The sequence below is a fragment of the Sinocyclocheilus rhinocerous genome, unplaced genomic scaffold (assembly GCF_001515625.1).
Source record: "Sinocyclocheilus rhinocerous isolate Xijiao unplaced genomic scaffold, SAMN03320098_v1.1 scaffold454, whole genome shotgun sequence".
NCBI lineage: Eukaryota > Metazoa > Chordata > Actinopteri > Cypriniformes > Cyprinidae > Sinocyclocheilus > Sinocyclocheilus rhinocerous.
In genome coordinates this window covers 301,618-317,671 of record NW_015657627.1, presented here as the reverse complement: position 1 = coordinate 317,671, position 16,054 = coordinate 301,618, and the positions used below count along the sequence as shown (strand labels likewise).

The window sequence follows — 16,054 nt, the reverse complement described above, 5'->3', positions numbered from 1 at the left end:
AAAGAAAGATTATAATTTAATGTAAGTGAGTTTTCCTCACTCTGTAGCTCTGGTGAACATAATGGAGTATTGATCCATTTTCATGCCCAAAATTGAGTTTATAATATGACTTTTAATGGTGAACTCCACAAACTGCCCTCTACAGGTTGAGGGATTTTTTTTTTTTTTTTCATTTTTGAGATTAATCCCATTTTAGCACATGAAGTGCTTTTAAATTAAGAATTATCTGAGCACTATTGTGGTTATTGAAGCCTACAGTGTTGGAATGATAATGAAGCTTTACATTGCTATAAAACCGACTTGAGCATAGCATCCAGAAGTTTGGTGAGTTCACCGGACCGTAACGCTCCGTTTGTACAGTGTTGGAATGATAATGAAGCTTTACATTGCTATAAAAACCGACTGAGCATAGCATCCAGAAGTTTGGTGAGTTCACCGGACCGTAACGCTCCGTTTGTAACGGACCTTTGACTTGGAACTAATGAAGAAATGAAACGGAAACAAACGATGACCGAAGTTAAAGACTGTGTCATCGATCAGATGCTGTAGGCCTATGTAGAATTTATTCCTTTAATTTGTCAGAAATTTCAAGTTCGATTAAAAATAATGCTTCTAGGCAGGTCTTTTCTGTAGCCTAACTGAATATTAGTAGGCCCATTTTTAACGAACTTTATATACATTAGCTATGTGAATTATTGTCATTATTATTTTTTATAAATTTTATATTAGCCTGTGAAAACAATTTTGAGGCCTTCATTGCGGTTTTGTGAGTTTTGGTTTGTGTGTGTGTCAGCGCTCTACCGTTATTTTGGCAGATTGTTCTTTTAATTAACGCTCATTTTGCGCGCATCTGGCACGTGTATAGATTTAAATAAATTTTTAAGATTCAGCTTAGTTCACTCAAGGAAAAATAATACACTGGCGGTCAGTGGTGTTTGTTTACTGGGCGAAATGAATTTGCAGTTGTTCATTTGTCAAGAGACTACATTTGGCTGATTTTTTGACAGATCTAGGGTTGGATCTAGGAGAAGGGAGAGAAACTGTTGAGTGTAAGTAGCTAGTTTAAATGCTCTCGTACGTTTTTGATCAACAGTTTCTGTGATTGGAGTCTTTCACCGACCATTTATTGATTGTTTTTTGGAAGGTAACGAAAAGGACCGAACAGTCCAGACGGAGGCCTCATCGTGGATTTTTTGAGGTAAATATCTAGCCTAATCATATTGTCTTTTTACAGCTAACTTTTAATGGCATAAATTGTGTGAAGTTTTTTATGTTATATGTATCTATTTACCCTGTTAAACATCTAATGAAATTAACCAAAAATTTTCCCAACAGAGAAAATTAATTTAGTGCACTTCATTAAATACGCCAAACACAACGCGCTGAAACTGACGCTGCGCCCCTCTCCCTCCAAATCTATTAGCGTATAAAACTCTGTGTGTGTGTGTGGTAAATGTAGGTCACATCGATGAGAACTGCATACTTTGTCATTATAATTATCTCGTAAACACCTTATTTCGTGTTTAACAGTGTAGAGAGCCGTTACTTAACGGACGCCGACACCATATTGAGCTTCACTCACATCCTCAACTAGATGAACTTCATTTGGCTACTTGTCAAACAGACTAGGCTACACAATGTAAAACAAACAATATTTTCAATATAAAGTGTATGAACTTAAGTTGAATTAAAACGTTTTTATTTTCTCTATCACTGTCCTATATTTTAGATTCACTCTATATTTATAGCAGTCAAAATATTAGAGGTCTGATAGCCTAACTGGTGTCAAACTTTGTTTAGAAAAAAAGAGCAACGCTCTGGCAAACTTTTTGAGAGCATAGATTTTTTTTCTTTAAGAAAGTCTGTTTTTAATCACCAATGGTGGTTATTAACAAATGTGGTTAAATATAACGTTTGAACGATCAGTTTCTGATAATAAGACCTTCCATGCTGAACTGCTCATAAATTAGCCATTGTAAAATTACAAAATGACTAACTCTACAGTTGGATAAATTGACCATGTTTACACATATACTACTGATATTTCTATAGTGTTTTCGTCTTTCAAACTTTATTGGTTATTGTAACTTTCTTTAAACGTTTGAGTGTTGGCCAAAACATTTCGATCTTGTATGTTGATATGGTTCCAAATTAATTCAGGTTTTAAGAGTCACCAGCATATTTGCCTTAGTTTATGATTGTTGCAGCTCCAAATGACAGTTCTTATGATCTGGTGGCAGCCAGCTGCCAGTCACGGTTTGCGACGCTTTTAATCCAATGTTAAATCAATTACAGTCAACTCTGGGTCAATCTACACTGGGATGGACACCTCCTGTAAAGTTTCATTTTGCATCTTTTATTTTTATTTCTAATTTTCCATGGATTGGTGGCGGATTTACGTGGTGGAACCATCCCGAGGAGCATCCAGACCGAACAGATGGACTCGAGCCCTGACCGGTATAGCGTGCATATGTGCATCCGCTGCTTTGCGCGTTAAACCCTATTAAAACCGTCTACCGTGCAACTGGTGCTTCGCTCAATCCCGCGAGCTCTCGCAGACTACACAAACGAAAGCTTCTAATCCCTCACGTGAGAGGACGGGTTCTCTCGCGCTCACATCGTGTAATTTACAGTCGGACTGGAGGCCTTAGATATATATAACTGAAACCAGACCGTGTTGTTTCATAAGAGCCTTCTGCTGGGCGATTCATTTCCACAGTCACCTCAAGACCTTTAAAGTGCATTTACGCCACAACAACCAACTCATTTTATTCGACTATCATGTTTTTGTTATTCAGCGTTGAGTTTACGAACCATTTGTTGGCTATATTCGCTAAGATTTTAGTAGTTTAGCCTACATTGTGCTATGTTAATCTGAATTCATCCTGGTGTTGGGTCTTCAAGGTTCATATATTTCCGTTCTTTTCCTTTCCGTTTTGTTTGCCAGAGAAACAGAGAGAGAAAGAGCCAATGATGTAGGCCTGCTCAATAATGTCTACTTAAAATAACATCAGTCGTTTTAGCTCGCCCATTAAATGAAAATAAAACGAGGCTTCCCTTCTCTCACGTTGTTTTGCGGGTAAAACATTTATGAAGCGGAATACGTCAGTAGTATACGTGTATGTTTGTGAGAGGATCCTCCCTTTGCGCGAGACACCGGGCGCTCGAGGCGTCTCCGTCCGCGCTTCTCATGCACGAGGGCGCGAGCCCGCGGTAATGGCGGTAATTTGGGTTAAATAAGAGGAGCATCAGCTTTTTAAACACTTAAAAACTGCCCAAGCTCTAGTAGACACAAAAACCTACAGACTCGGGTATTTTGCTGCTGGGGAGGGAGGAGACATTCAGAAACACTGAGAACGAGGCGAATGACTGGGGCTGACTTAAACACACACATTTGCACATGAGCAGAAAGTCTTACTGATACAGTGTTAAACGTCATTAGAGGTTTTATTTTTCTAGGAACAATATATATATAGCTATTAATATTTTGGATTTTTTTTTTAACATGCTATTGGTAAAACGGGTGTCCAAGTCTTTTAATGCACCTGTGTGGCTCTTAAAGCGTAAATTTGACCGACAGGCTGATTTGAGCGATGACCCCCCACGCGCGCCCCACTCATCATCCTAAACGTGCACAAAGCACTTCCAGCGTGGGTCACTGTCCCAGTTCGGTTAGCGGTGAACAGAACAGAAACAATAAATGTTGATTGGATTGGCAGCAAGAGAATTAAACTGAATCCAAATTGACCGTGCAGCACCGATTTGGTCAAAAGCCATTACTAAACTCCCTGCTAGGCCTATATTAAAGTCGCTATCTAAAATAGGCTACTAAATGAATTAAATAATAATGTGGTCGAATTATTGTATACAGCGGACGATAAAGTGGTATAAATAGGCTATTTGCATTCCATGGTATTAAAACAGTCTTTAAATAATTCGTAGATTTAATATTCTTCTGCTGTTTAATGTTTTTGTGCAACATTATTTCCAAACGAATTGTTCGATTATAATTATTTAAAAAATGCATTGTGATGATAAATAAGAAAACGTAAAAGGGAAATATTCGTTCTATCATATCTGCAATTAATTTTGCTTCCATGCAAGTGTCTCTCATTCAGTTAAACAGAAATTAAAATATTTGATAAAAGCATATGAAGACCACACTGTGAAGCAGTGAAATTACAAAACAAAACGTTTAATCGTGCAATCCAAATTACAGTGACACAATACACCGAGTTAAACTTACGTGTTGCTGAAAAAATCCAAAAAGCAGGTAAATGGTAAAGCCGCGAGGAAAACAGAGACAAATAAAACTGGCCCTGCTAAAGAAAGCACAAACGACCTTAAAGAAATGTCCACAAAAATCATCAAAATGTTGAAAGCGCACTTGGTTCCTTATTAGGCGAAGATACAATATTTATTCCGTGTCTCCAGGGATGAGGCTGCTCTCTCTATTGTCCTCCCTTTCCTCAATGCTGATGCTTAATTTTCAAAACTTCTATATTACCAAGGGACCTACGACATCAGCCGGAGAAATACCCAGCAAGTACAAAATCCGAGCCAGGGAGCGCTTTGTGCAGAGGGGAGGCATTTCAGCCGCTTTTACCGACTGCGCGATTTCATTTTCACGCGCTATTTTGGGGATTTTTTTTTCTTTCATTCGTCCAACAGCGCGAGGAAATCGGGTTATTGGATCGCGAGAATGTCAGCCACATTTCCGGGACTGGTGCACGATGCGGAGGTATTTAAATTCATTTCTTATCACCTCACAAAAATCGTTTAATGTCATTTCATTTAGCGTAGCATGGCATGGAGGGAAATTACGATCACTTAGCACAGTGGAATGGAAGTTAAGACTTCTGAGGGGAGTTTGCTGCGAGGCGAGGAGAAATACCATGTGTTAGTTTCTAGTGAAAATGGCTTTTACTATTAGTTTTTTCGTGGCGAATATGGCTCTCTAGTTCATGTAAAAGTCTCTGCCGTGATTGGAACCGTTTGCTCGTTCTTTTTATATATGTCATAATAATTATTAGTAGTACAGACTCTCGTGTCTTGTGATTACCTGCGGTGAAACGGGCGTAGACTGTTGGCACAAAACGGCTTTTAATAGAGTTTGCACGGATGTAGTAATAATAATATAGTCAAATAACACACTCCGCGGCAAATGATAGACAAGTGAGGGAGGGAAAAAAACGCTGTGAGCTCGTGGAGCAGTTTGCAGTGTGTTTCACGCACTCCCTCCCAGGCACGGAGAGATGACATCGCCGTCAGGTACTTTTCTAAAGACACTTTGAGCTGCTGTGTGTTTGTGTGTTTGGGGAAGGTTTGAGTTTCCGCCGCGTGAGAAATGCGCGCGGATCGCTGCGAGCGCGTGTAAATGACATCCCTCATATTTTTCTCTTTTTTCCCCGCACAGATACGTCACGACGGATCAAACAGCTACCGTTTGATGCAACTCGGATGCTTGGAATCTGTGGCCAACTCGTCTGTCGCTTACTCTTCATCGTCTCCGCTTACATACCCAGCTACCGGAACCGAATTTGCCTCCCCGTATTTTCCCACGAACCACCAGTACACGCCCTTACACCACCAATCCTTCCACTACGAGTTCCAGCACAGCCACCCGTCCGTGAACCCGGATGCGTACTCGTTAAACTCTCTCCATCACTCGCAGCAGTATTACCAGCAGCTCCATCACGGCGAACCGGCGGACTTCATCAACCTTCACAACGCCCGCGCGCTCAAGTCCTCGTGCCTGGACGAGCAGCGGCGGGAACTGGGCTGTCTGGACGCGTACCGCAGGCATGACCTGTCAATCATGAGCCACGGCTCTCAGTACGGCATGCACCCCGAGCAAAGACTGCTGCCCGGGGCGGGTCTGGGGCTGCCGCCATCGGGGGCCGATGACCTACAGGTACCTCACCGGCATTTCTACGGTTCAAGCACAAAATACACACACTCAACGTGCCACCACCGTCTCACACGCACGCAGGCTGCAGAGAGGTTGACGTCTTCAGGGATGTTGTACAGTCACTTTCACTGCCCGAACAGAAGAAGTGATTGCCCGAGGGCTTCGACAAAAAAAAACCTTAGACGTCAGGAGAGTCTGAAAGAGCAAAATCGAGGCCGAGCGATCGCTTCTTTTCGGCCTTTGGGTCTGGGGCTGCCGCCATCGGGGGCCGATGACCTACAGGTACCTCACCGGCATTTCTACGGTTCAAGCACAAAATACACACACTCAACGTGCCACCACCGTCTCACACGCACGCAGGCTGCAGAGAGTGTGATGTCTTCAGGGATGTTGTACAGTCACTTTCACTGCCCGAACAGAAGAAGTGATTGCCCGAGGGCTTCGACAAAAAAAAACCTTAGACGTCAGGAGAGTCTGAAAGAGAAAAATCGAGGCCGAGCGATCGCTTCTTTTCGGCCTTTTCGTTTTCTCGAAACAAATTAATGTAGCCCTGATAACGAACAATGCATTAGTATTTCGAAATAGCTAATTAAAATAAACTAATACACACGGGGAAAAATCGCAACGAAAAAAATCGTCTGATTTGCAGAAATGCGTTATTTCCCAACATGTGAAATAAGACTTTTTAAACCTATATTTCGAAACGTTTGGAGGCACCATTTTTTCAGTTGATTTAGCTGGTGGATTTTACATATTTAATATAGTGAATATTGAGAAGTCTGAATTCGGCTGCGCATATGTCGGGCCTCGCTGCTGTAAAGCCGCTGTTTCTTTTTCCTCCGTTAAAAGGCGGATTAAGGGCTTGAAAAAGTGCGAACAAAAGGCAAATCCTCCGCAGTAGAGCACCGTAGTTTATCCAATTTAGGACTTAATGTCAATCAACTGGTTATTTATGCACAGACATCTGAAACGGCTCAAGTTTAACCGGTGAGTCAAAAATATGTTGAAATCAAAATAATTATGCAATCCTTTTAATACTTCAGTGAAATTGAACAGATAAAATATATTGCTTTTGAGAGAACATATTTTAGCTTGCAGATTACATTTTTTATTTATTTATTTTACTCAAATACAATTCTAATAGAGTATTTAAATAACATCGACGTAATCCAATTTATAGAATTAATAGAAATTGTTTCTTATAAAGATTAGATAATAGTAAAATACGGTACCAATAGGCTAACTAATATAAAAATGTCAAAATTTGTATTGCTTTGACTAATAATAAAAAATAAACAATTGTTGAATAATGAATTTTTGATTTGCCCGTCATGTTTTATAGGGCCTGTTTAAATAATAGCCTGAAAAAATAACATCACCAATATAGCCTACGTTTTCTATTTTTACTATTTTATTTTGCAATAGCATAATTTTCAGAAAACATTCGTAAACTGTTTTAAGCTATTTTAGCAGAGATGTAATTTTGTAGTAGCCTATATTATTTTATCACATGATTTTTATCATATGGTATACTTTTGAATAATAGCTTCACAAAAACTGGTAAAGTAGCACAATAGTATAAAGTTTAGACGTGTTTTCTACAAAAAAGTAGTGAAGACTCATTTTATTATTGCTGTCGCGTGTTCAGGAACATTCTGCACACACAAAAAGGCCCACAGGAGAACGGACACAAAAACACATACGTCCCGTGAAAAGGTTTTGGACCTTTCTTTGGTGCTGAATGAAACCGTGCGCTCGGTGAAGGCCGCGGAACAGATGCGGTCAGTCTCGTGCGCACAAGCGCATCTTTGAGCCGCTAAACAGATTTGGCACGCGGAACAATAGAAGCTGCCGCACCTTTAACACGCACACGCGTAATTTATGCCTGATCCGACGGGTTTGTATATTGATTTTATAATCACTTTAACTGCGGGGAAAAGAAAAAATAGAGCATGAGTTTGTTAAAGGGTTATAAGAGCACGCCAGTATGGTGTCAATATGGATGTGAGCGTGTGTGGGTGAATATGTGTGCTTTATTTATTTTTTGAGACTGTGTCTCTGACTTGGCCTCCAGACTGGTCGTGGCTCGTGAGACGGATTAACTCTTTTCTTTTGATGCCATCCAGTGTTCCTTTGGCTGATGACATCACTGATAAGAGAAAGCTAAATAATCTGTTGGTTTGACATCATAATGTAACCGGTTCCGTTGCTACTGCAACTTAGCTGTAACCACGTGGTCTGTTTAATGTCACATGCCTCGTCAAAACCTAAATACTGATCATCACCATGTATAAGATTAGTTTATTATTGATAATGAAGTTCATATATGTGTGTGTATGTGTGTCTAGGGATCTGTAGACGCGCAATGCGGACTCGTGTTAAATGGACAAGGTGGAGTGATTCGGAGAGGTAAGGTCACAACACACCCATATTATAAATAGAGAGCAAGAAGCACACACTCATTTAATTTATTTTATAAGGTGTTTTTATTTTTCTAATTATATTTTCACTAACGCCAGTCTTGACTTAACTATGATTTGAATTCTTATTGTATAATCACAGGAGAATATCATTAAAGTAAATACGAAAGAAATTATCATCGTTTACATTTACATTGTTTTTTGTATATTTAATAGCCTACATACTGCTTTCCCGTGACAAGCACAAGGTTTTAATATTTTAGCATAAGCATTTTAGCCTTTTTCATTTAAAGATAGGCTACTAAAAATCAGCGCTGGTTTTATTCATTTATGAATCCCAAAATATTGTTTTAATACCGAAAACTGTAATAGTAATATTTTAATAAGAATGATAGGAAAATAATTTCTTTGTAATATTATAAAATGTTGTCTTTCCTTTCATAAGGAATTGCATGAATGTGAATGTCAATCAACAGGCCTACTGCTTTCATCGTTAGACTGTTAAATTATTACTGTTAGTTGAAAGAAAAATAAATAAAAAATAAATGCAACAAAGAAATAATAAACATTTCAGTATCGTCAGGAAAAAATTAAATGAATTTAGCTTAATTAAATGCATATTTACATAGGCTATTTGATGCAACCAGTAAAAAGGTGCAAATACATTTTAACGTATTATATCTGAAAAGGCAAATCTTGGATGTTCAAAATTATTATTAGTATTACTATTGGTGTTTATGTTGTCCTAGACGTTCGTATTTCTTTTTTAAAAATGTGTATTACTTGTATTGAAATTAATGTTATCTTTTGTCTCAAAGCATGTTTACTATCTGACGTCGCAATTCAGGCTGCATAATTAAGGAACTATATATTTTTCAGAAGTTCAAACCCCGATAAAACATACATTTCTCAAGGTCATTCTCCACTGAGAGCCGTTCAAGATCATCTCAGAAGAATTTCAGTATTCTCTGTCTGCCTGCCGCGGCATTTTGTAAAACCGCGAGTCTTGTGCGGATGAATCGAATCACGTTCCGCGTTTCTTAATATTTTCTTAATATCAGTCGCATCTTTGTCTGTCTCCTCAAAGCTGCAGCGGATCGACACACGTGTGGAGTTTGCCATAAAGCGAGCGGTGTCTCGGGCGCTTAATTTTTAATAAACTCTGTCTAGGTGTTGGGCTCGCCATCACTTCCAGTTAATGGTGTGCAGGATTTAGCCGCGAGCTCCGCCGCTCCAACCATCACAACCAATAATCATTGCTTTACCTCGCGCTCCGGTATCGATAGCTTCTCGCGCCTCGGGCGCACGCTTTGATATGTTAATGCCGCGCGGATCCAAATTCAGTAGAGATCATATTAATGTTGTTCACACTTGACTGCAGCTTTGGCTTCGTTGAATATTCAGATAACCTTTTTCAAAAGAAATCAGTCAAGAAACGAGGATCCTACTTAGAAAAGTCGTCTGTGTTTTAATCATGATTATCCCTCTTCGCTTTCAGGAATTTGATCAAGCTTCACCCCGCCTTTACACGCGTGCGCACCGCACCGTTCTCTCGCCTATGTGTGTGTTTTGGGTGATGAGCGTGAGGCGCGCGCCGTAAACACACACCACCGCTACAGTTGAAATGGAAACAGAATGACATTTGGCCTATGTCTTTTTTTCTTTAATTTTCGTGGCAAACTTGCAAAAAGCGCTTGATTCGCTTTGTGATCGCTCGCGCGCTGCCTCGGGCTACTCTCCCTCGCGCTTAAATACCCGCTATCGCCTCTGGGCCCGGCGCGCGCGACCAGACTACCGGCAATAGCTCTTTTTCAATTGCCCTTGGCAACATAAAATACAAACTACTTTGAATCAAAACATTTTGGGTGGAATTAATGTGAAGTGAACTTGCATGCTAGCAGAGATCTTGGGTTTGTCAGAGCGCTTTAGGGTGACTGATGAGGAGCAGGTTAGATGCCCGCTAGCCAGAAAACTCCTTCAAGAACACACACCTTCACACACTCAAACACAAATACACACACGTGGCTAAATAAGGTAGCTGAGCCATTGATTGCAGCTCGAGCTGAACTTGTGATCTTTACAACATGGATCTAGGTGTGGTATGGATCTGACATATACAGTGCTTAATAAATAAATGCATACTATTTAATATGCAATTAGATGTGCAAAAAACGAATGTAGCCTACAAAACAGAATTATTCACACAAGTGGTTGGCATGAAATAGCTACTTACAATTATTTTAATTTTAGTGGCATTTTTAATAAGTTGTATGCATGCTTGTTCGTATTTAACTACATGGAATATTTGCACTCGTTTGTCACACCACATGATCTATTGAAATGAAGTATAGAAAGCAAAAAAAATGTAAAGCTTAAACTACCTACAATACATAAGCTTGTCTGTAGATTCATATACATTTCAAGCTCATGCACACGTTATGTGTCATCGGCCACTCATATGCAACTGCACAGCTTCAATGCATGGTTTTAGAAATAGTTGCAAAATAAAAAAGCATTATGAATGATTATGCATCATATTAAATTGATTTCTTTGCAGTTTTATTCAGTTACCAAAGCTTGCATATGGATGATTTTCTCATTTGTGGCCCCCAACAGAACATGCAAACACCGTCGCCGGTCATTTCCGAAGGGTTGACGTGTTATGGTTTGTTGTTGTGCACATGCAGGTGGCACGTGTGTAGTGAACCCTACAGACCTGTTCTGCTCTGTACCAGGAAGACTTTCTCTGCTCAGCTCTACCTCAAAGTACAAAGTCACCATCGCTGAAGTCAAACGGCGCCTGTCTCCTCCAGAGTGTCTCAATGCCTCACTACTCGGTGGGATTTTAAGAAGGTAAGAGATGAACTTTAGACACATGAAACTCATGCACACGTTTGGCATTTTGAAAGGAAGCATCCAATTCTCAACCAACTAAGGCTTTAGGAAACCATAAAAGTCTAAGAGAAGCACAGTTTTACAATTAGTAATCCAAAATAATTTCTCAAGGCATTGAAATACGCGTAATGAAAATGAAGGAAATTCCTTTTTTTTTATTTAGTTCATTGGCAAAACAAAACGCAAGACAGAAAGAGGAAAAAGAGATGGGACATGGAGTCCTGGACACTTAATCCAGAGATAAAGAAGAGAATGTGGCTGGATGTGTGAGAGAGAGAGATGGAGAGGGAATGAGAACAGTGAAGCTGAGGTTCCATTATTGATGAGGGACACAGACTGGAGAGCAGAAATGAGGCCAGTGACGAGAAGAGAGGAGAGACACACACACACTCATTTTAAACACAGGACAACACATGCTGGTAAAGCTCAGGTTCATTAACGCCTGCAGAAACAAAAGAATCAGAAAAACATGGAAAAATGGAATATTGGTCTTTATACACATTAAAGTCTGAATGAAGCCGATGCATGGGCAACATAAGCATTGTGATGCTTAGTCCTAAATATTTTTTCAATTGCACCTTTGAAAAAAATGTCAGAACTCATTTTAGTTAGTTTAGGTTTAATAATTTAAAAGCATTTTGAAAAAAAAAAAAAAAAAAAAGACAACAGCAAATGCTCTACAGTGGATATGAAATGCGACATGTCAGTTGCATGTAAACGTGTTGCTGATGGACTTTCTCCATCTGTGTGGGTCAGGGCCAAGTCAAAGAACGGCGGTCGGTGCCTCAGGGAGAAACTGGACAGGTTGGGACTCAATCTCCCAGCAGGCCGCAGGAAAGCAGCGAATGTCACGCTGTTGACCTCTTTAGTAGAAGGTATGGAGTCATTTGTGCTTTTTTTTTATTTATTTTTTTAATAATGCCGTATCTTGTTTATCAAGTTCATGGTTGTTTTCATATGCATGCTTTTGTTTCTGACATTGAATACTGTCTTGATTTGATACTGGATGTTTGGACAATGACTCATTTAATGAATTTGGTTTGTTGAAGTTGTTTAAAGGAAGCAGATATAAAATATGATGCAAAATGTGAGCAACTTGTTTATATTTTCGTTCTGTTTTATTTAATATCTAGTTTTTAGGACCTGTTGAATGCATTTTTGCAATTCAACAGGTTGTAAGCGTGATATTGATGCATCTGGTTTAGTTTCTATATATTTGTTGTGGATGAGCTCTTATTAAGATTGAAACAAATCTATTCTGGCATAAAAGAAAAAGTCTGAAATATTTTTAGTCTACAGACAAAATCTCTATTACTCAAGGGAAGAGTTTAAGAATTAGAATGGTGTGAGACAGATTGATGCAACATCTATGCAATTTTTTAGGCAGCAGTTAGAGATTGAACTGATTTCCCGGCTTCATTCATCCCTCATCTTCTTCATCTGTGTGTGTGTGTGTGTGTGTGTTTAGGGGAAGCGCTACATCTGGCTCGGGACTTTGGTTACACCTGTGAGACAGAGTTTCCCACCAAAGCGGTCGGGGAGCATCTCGCCCGCCAGCATACAGAACCAAAGGAACAGAACGCGCACAAGAAAATGGTGCTGGCCACCAAGTAAGACGGCAGTTCTTTACTACTTTTAGCCAAATGTGTTTATGCATACCACTTAACTGGATAGACATTTGAACTTGAAATAATACATTTCTCAATGAGACCTTCATATGCACCAAATTTGAATGATCTAGTGCAGTCTGTCTTCATAAGAACTCGTCTTCAAAATCAGATGCACCTTAGAGAATGAGGTTTTATTATTGAGGATTGGAGGAAAGGATACGTGTTTGCATGAGTGTAAAGTATGAAAACTAAGATCTCATTAAATCTGCTCTATGCATTAATTATGAGGAACGCTGCTTTGGTTTGCATTTTGAAAATGCGTCCTTGTAACTGTTCGAATGTGTGTCTGCAGGCAGATCTGTAAGGAATTTCAGGATTTGTTAAGTCAGGATCGATCTCCACTCGGTTCCTCTAGACCAACACCTATTCTGGACCTGGACATTCAGAGACATCTAACACACTTCAGGTATAAAGCCGAAACCTGCATGCAAAAATAGAGCAAACATCCATGCACCTTATGCAAAAAATAACCATAAGATTCATGAGCCGATACAGGTAACAAAAGTGCAGTAAATTGTAAACCTATTTGCATTTATAATTACAATTATAAACTAAAATAATATGATAAGTTTGCAATGTCAAGCAGCAAAACTGACTGTTTTTGTACAGCTAAAATTACTGGAAGTCTTGCACATTCAAGTTATTAATAAGGTGAATATGCTAATGCAAGTATTGTTATTAATCACCATTTTTATTATCTTTTTTTAGTCTGATCACGCATGGATTCGGTACGCCGGCGATTTGCGCGGCTCTTAGCACCTTTCAAACGATTCTCAGCGAAATGCTTAATTACCTGGAGAAACACTCAGCCAATAAGAACACGGGAACACCGGACACCAACCAGATCAACTCCAACTCGGACAAAACACTGCGCAAAACCACCGAGCCACAGATGAAAGACGGTAAAATCGAGAAAACGGAATGACTCTGACACAGGAGTGGCCGCTTTCCCACTTCCTGATCCGAGCCCTGATGGGCGGGCCTAGTTCAGGGCGTGGCTACTGGGGGCAGGGTTACAGGGTTTTTATTCCATATGCGTTTTATTTATATAACTGGCATAACTTCCTATGACCTCAGCTTTCCCTGTACCAGAGTCTGTCTGTATGTACCAACCAGTCACGTCATTCTCACTGCCCGACGAACGCGAACCATTTTCATTGTTTTCTAAGTTATCGAAGAAGTTATTTTGCTTAAAGTTTGTCTGTATGTAATTAGTTTAAATAATGATTTAAAAAATGCAATATCTTTTATTAAAAGACTCACATTCCATTTTTGGCAAGACCTAATTTGAGGTCAGTTTGAGACTGTAAATTATTACAGGTAACTTTCCCTGTTAGTTACTGTATATTGTGCATGTTAAACTTTGTACACCATCTGAAACTGACATTCCCCACTGTTGTTCCAAAACACGAACTCTTGACTGCATTTGTAAAAAAATTATATATAAATATATAAATTCAATCTTTTCTTGTAGGCTTTGAACTACATATATGAAATAACCCTACATGCAAACTACTGGTGTTCAATAAAGCATATTGCTCAAAGTCTTATATTAACTCACCTGACTGGACTTGAATTCTTGTGCTTCTTCTTGAATACGAATTTGAAATGGATTTGACACAGACAACTCCTTATTGATTAATCAGACACGTACTTCAACCTAACAACCTGCTGCAGCCAAAAAATCTCTCTCACCTGGGTCGGTCCTACATGTTAAAGAAGTGTTTTTTACCCAGACAAGTCTTTGGCTGACCTGCCTCTCTGGCTTTTCATCATCCTACTTCAGGAGATCTATAGTAGCCTACCTTCCTAGAACAGCTTTTCAATGAGCCTGAAGACCTTCAGTAGCTGGTTTAGGTTTAATAGATTTGTAAGTAAATGCTGCAGGAAAGTATTTGCTTTACCTCGCTCATTTACACTTTTATTTCATTCACAAAGAATGAAAATACCCAGTGAACTCGTTCAACAAAACACTGAGGAAATACTGAGAGAACATTATAACGACAAGAGAGAGCAGAAACAGCTTTATTTATACAATTATTGCATTTTATTCATTCTAAAAACAATCACAATGCAGCTAAACTTGATTGTTTGGACTATTATTGAATACATTACGAAAAAATGGTTGATGTAGAATAAATTAAGCACCCAAGCAGAACAGATCATTAACAGCACAGAAAGACCAATGCTGCACCGGAAGGCTTTACAAAGTCAATAACCGACTGACAGATCGAAGCGAAGCTTTGCACAAGATAAAAGCGATTCGCATTCATATTCACATTTTTGGGGAGGAAAACGCTGTCTGATCTCAGTACTTTCAATAATCAGCGACTAGTCAACGTTAACGAACGTAGCCTAAATAGGCTATCCCAATAACACCATCTTAGGAAAAGCCAAACAGCCTTGACGCATAATTAGCGCAGTTATTGATCACGAGTGTGTTTTATCAGTTTGGGCAGTTCTAATGCATGTGTGGCGTTCAATACATAAAGTTCCGCTTTAATTTAATACGCTACGACGTGGACTCGACCTAGTTTACGCGGTGAGTAATTAATTGCACGTTTAAAAAGTAAAATGCAAATGAAAAGTCCTCGTGAGGAAAATACAGAGAAGCCAGTCTACTCTCAACCAAACAATTGGCACTCATTCTATGTAAACAAACATCCATTTTCAGAGTAAATTATTTCTCAACCGATCAAGTCAGACTGTTCCAACCCAGCGGTTATCATAAATAATAGACACAACAACTTTATTCAGATAAAACGAAGGTCTAAATATATTCTTACACGCATAGGCTACACTAGATGTTAATATTAGCCTATAGGCTGTAATTATTGCTTTTGAATTAGTGTACCAAAATGAGTCCAAGCACATTTACTTTACATTTACTACAAGCTCCCTATCTAGTGACCATACCATCGATTTTTCATCGCATTTAAACAACGATAATTAGCTTAACTATTCACATTAAAATAATAATAATGTCTACTTTATGAATAGTTTGAAACTATTATGTTTACTACTATGAAAAGTAAGGACTTCCCCGGACTTCCGTCTTCTGAAAGTCTTCGACATGAACTCAATGGATATTTATCACGTTACTCGCGCGCCACCTTGTGGCCAGCTTGTGTAATGGCAGCCAATGGTTGAGCTCACAC

At 39.2% G+C, this 16,054-nt stretch overlaps 1 protein-coding gene across 5 annotated transcripts in view; it reads left to right on the top strand.

The window, feature by feature from the left end:
- The window catches only part of tfap2d (transcription factor AP-2 delta (activating enhancer binding protein 2 delta)), a 20,736-nt gene extending 6,610 nt beyond the window's left edge, over window positions 1–14,126 (top strand). For 2 of the 5 annotated variants that reach the window (XM_016529462.1, XM_016529460.1), the window contains exons 2-8: window positions 5,417–5,914; window positions 8,260–8,320; window positions 11,019–11,184; window positions 11,983–12,101; window positions 12,695–12,836; window positions 13,189–13,302; window positions 13,605–14,126. In XM_016529462.1, the coding sequence (XP_016384948.1) occupies window positions 5,450–5,914; window positions 8,260–8,320; window positions 11,019–11,184; window positions 11,983–12,101; window positions 12,695–12,836; window positions 13,189–13,302; window positions 13,605–13,821 (1,284 nt within the window). In that variant the 5' untranslated portion in view covers window positions 5,417–5,449 and the 3' untranslated portion in view covers window positions 13,822–14,126. Of the gene's footprint in view, window positions 1–2,378; window positions 2,458–4,410; window positions 4,742–5,151; window positions 5,272–5,416; window positions 5,915–8,259; window positions 8,321–11,018; window positions 11,185–11,982; window positions 12,102–12,694; window positions 12,837–13,188; window positions 13,303–13,604 lie in introns of those variants that run through there. The other 3 variants (XM_016529459.1, XM_016529458.1, XM_016529461.1) reach the window with 3 other exon arrangements.
- The last annotated feature ends 1,928 nt before the right edge of the window (window positions 14,127–16,054 follow it).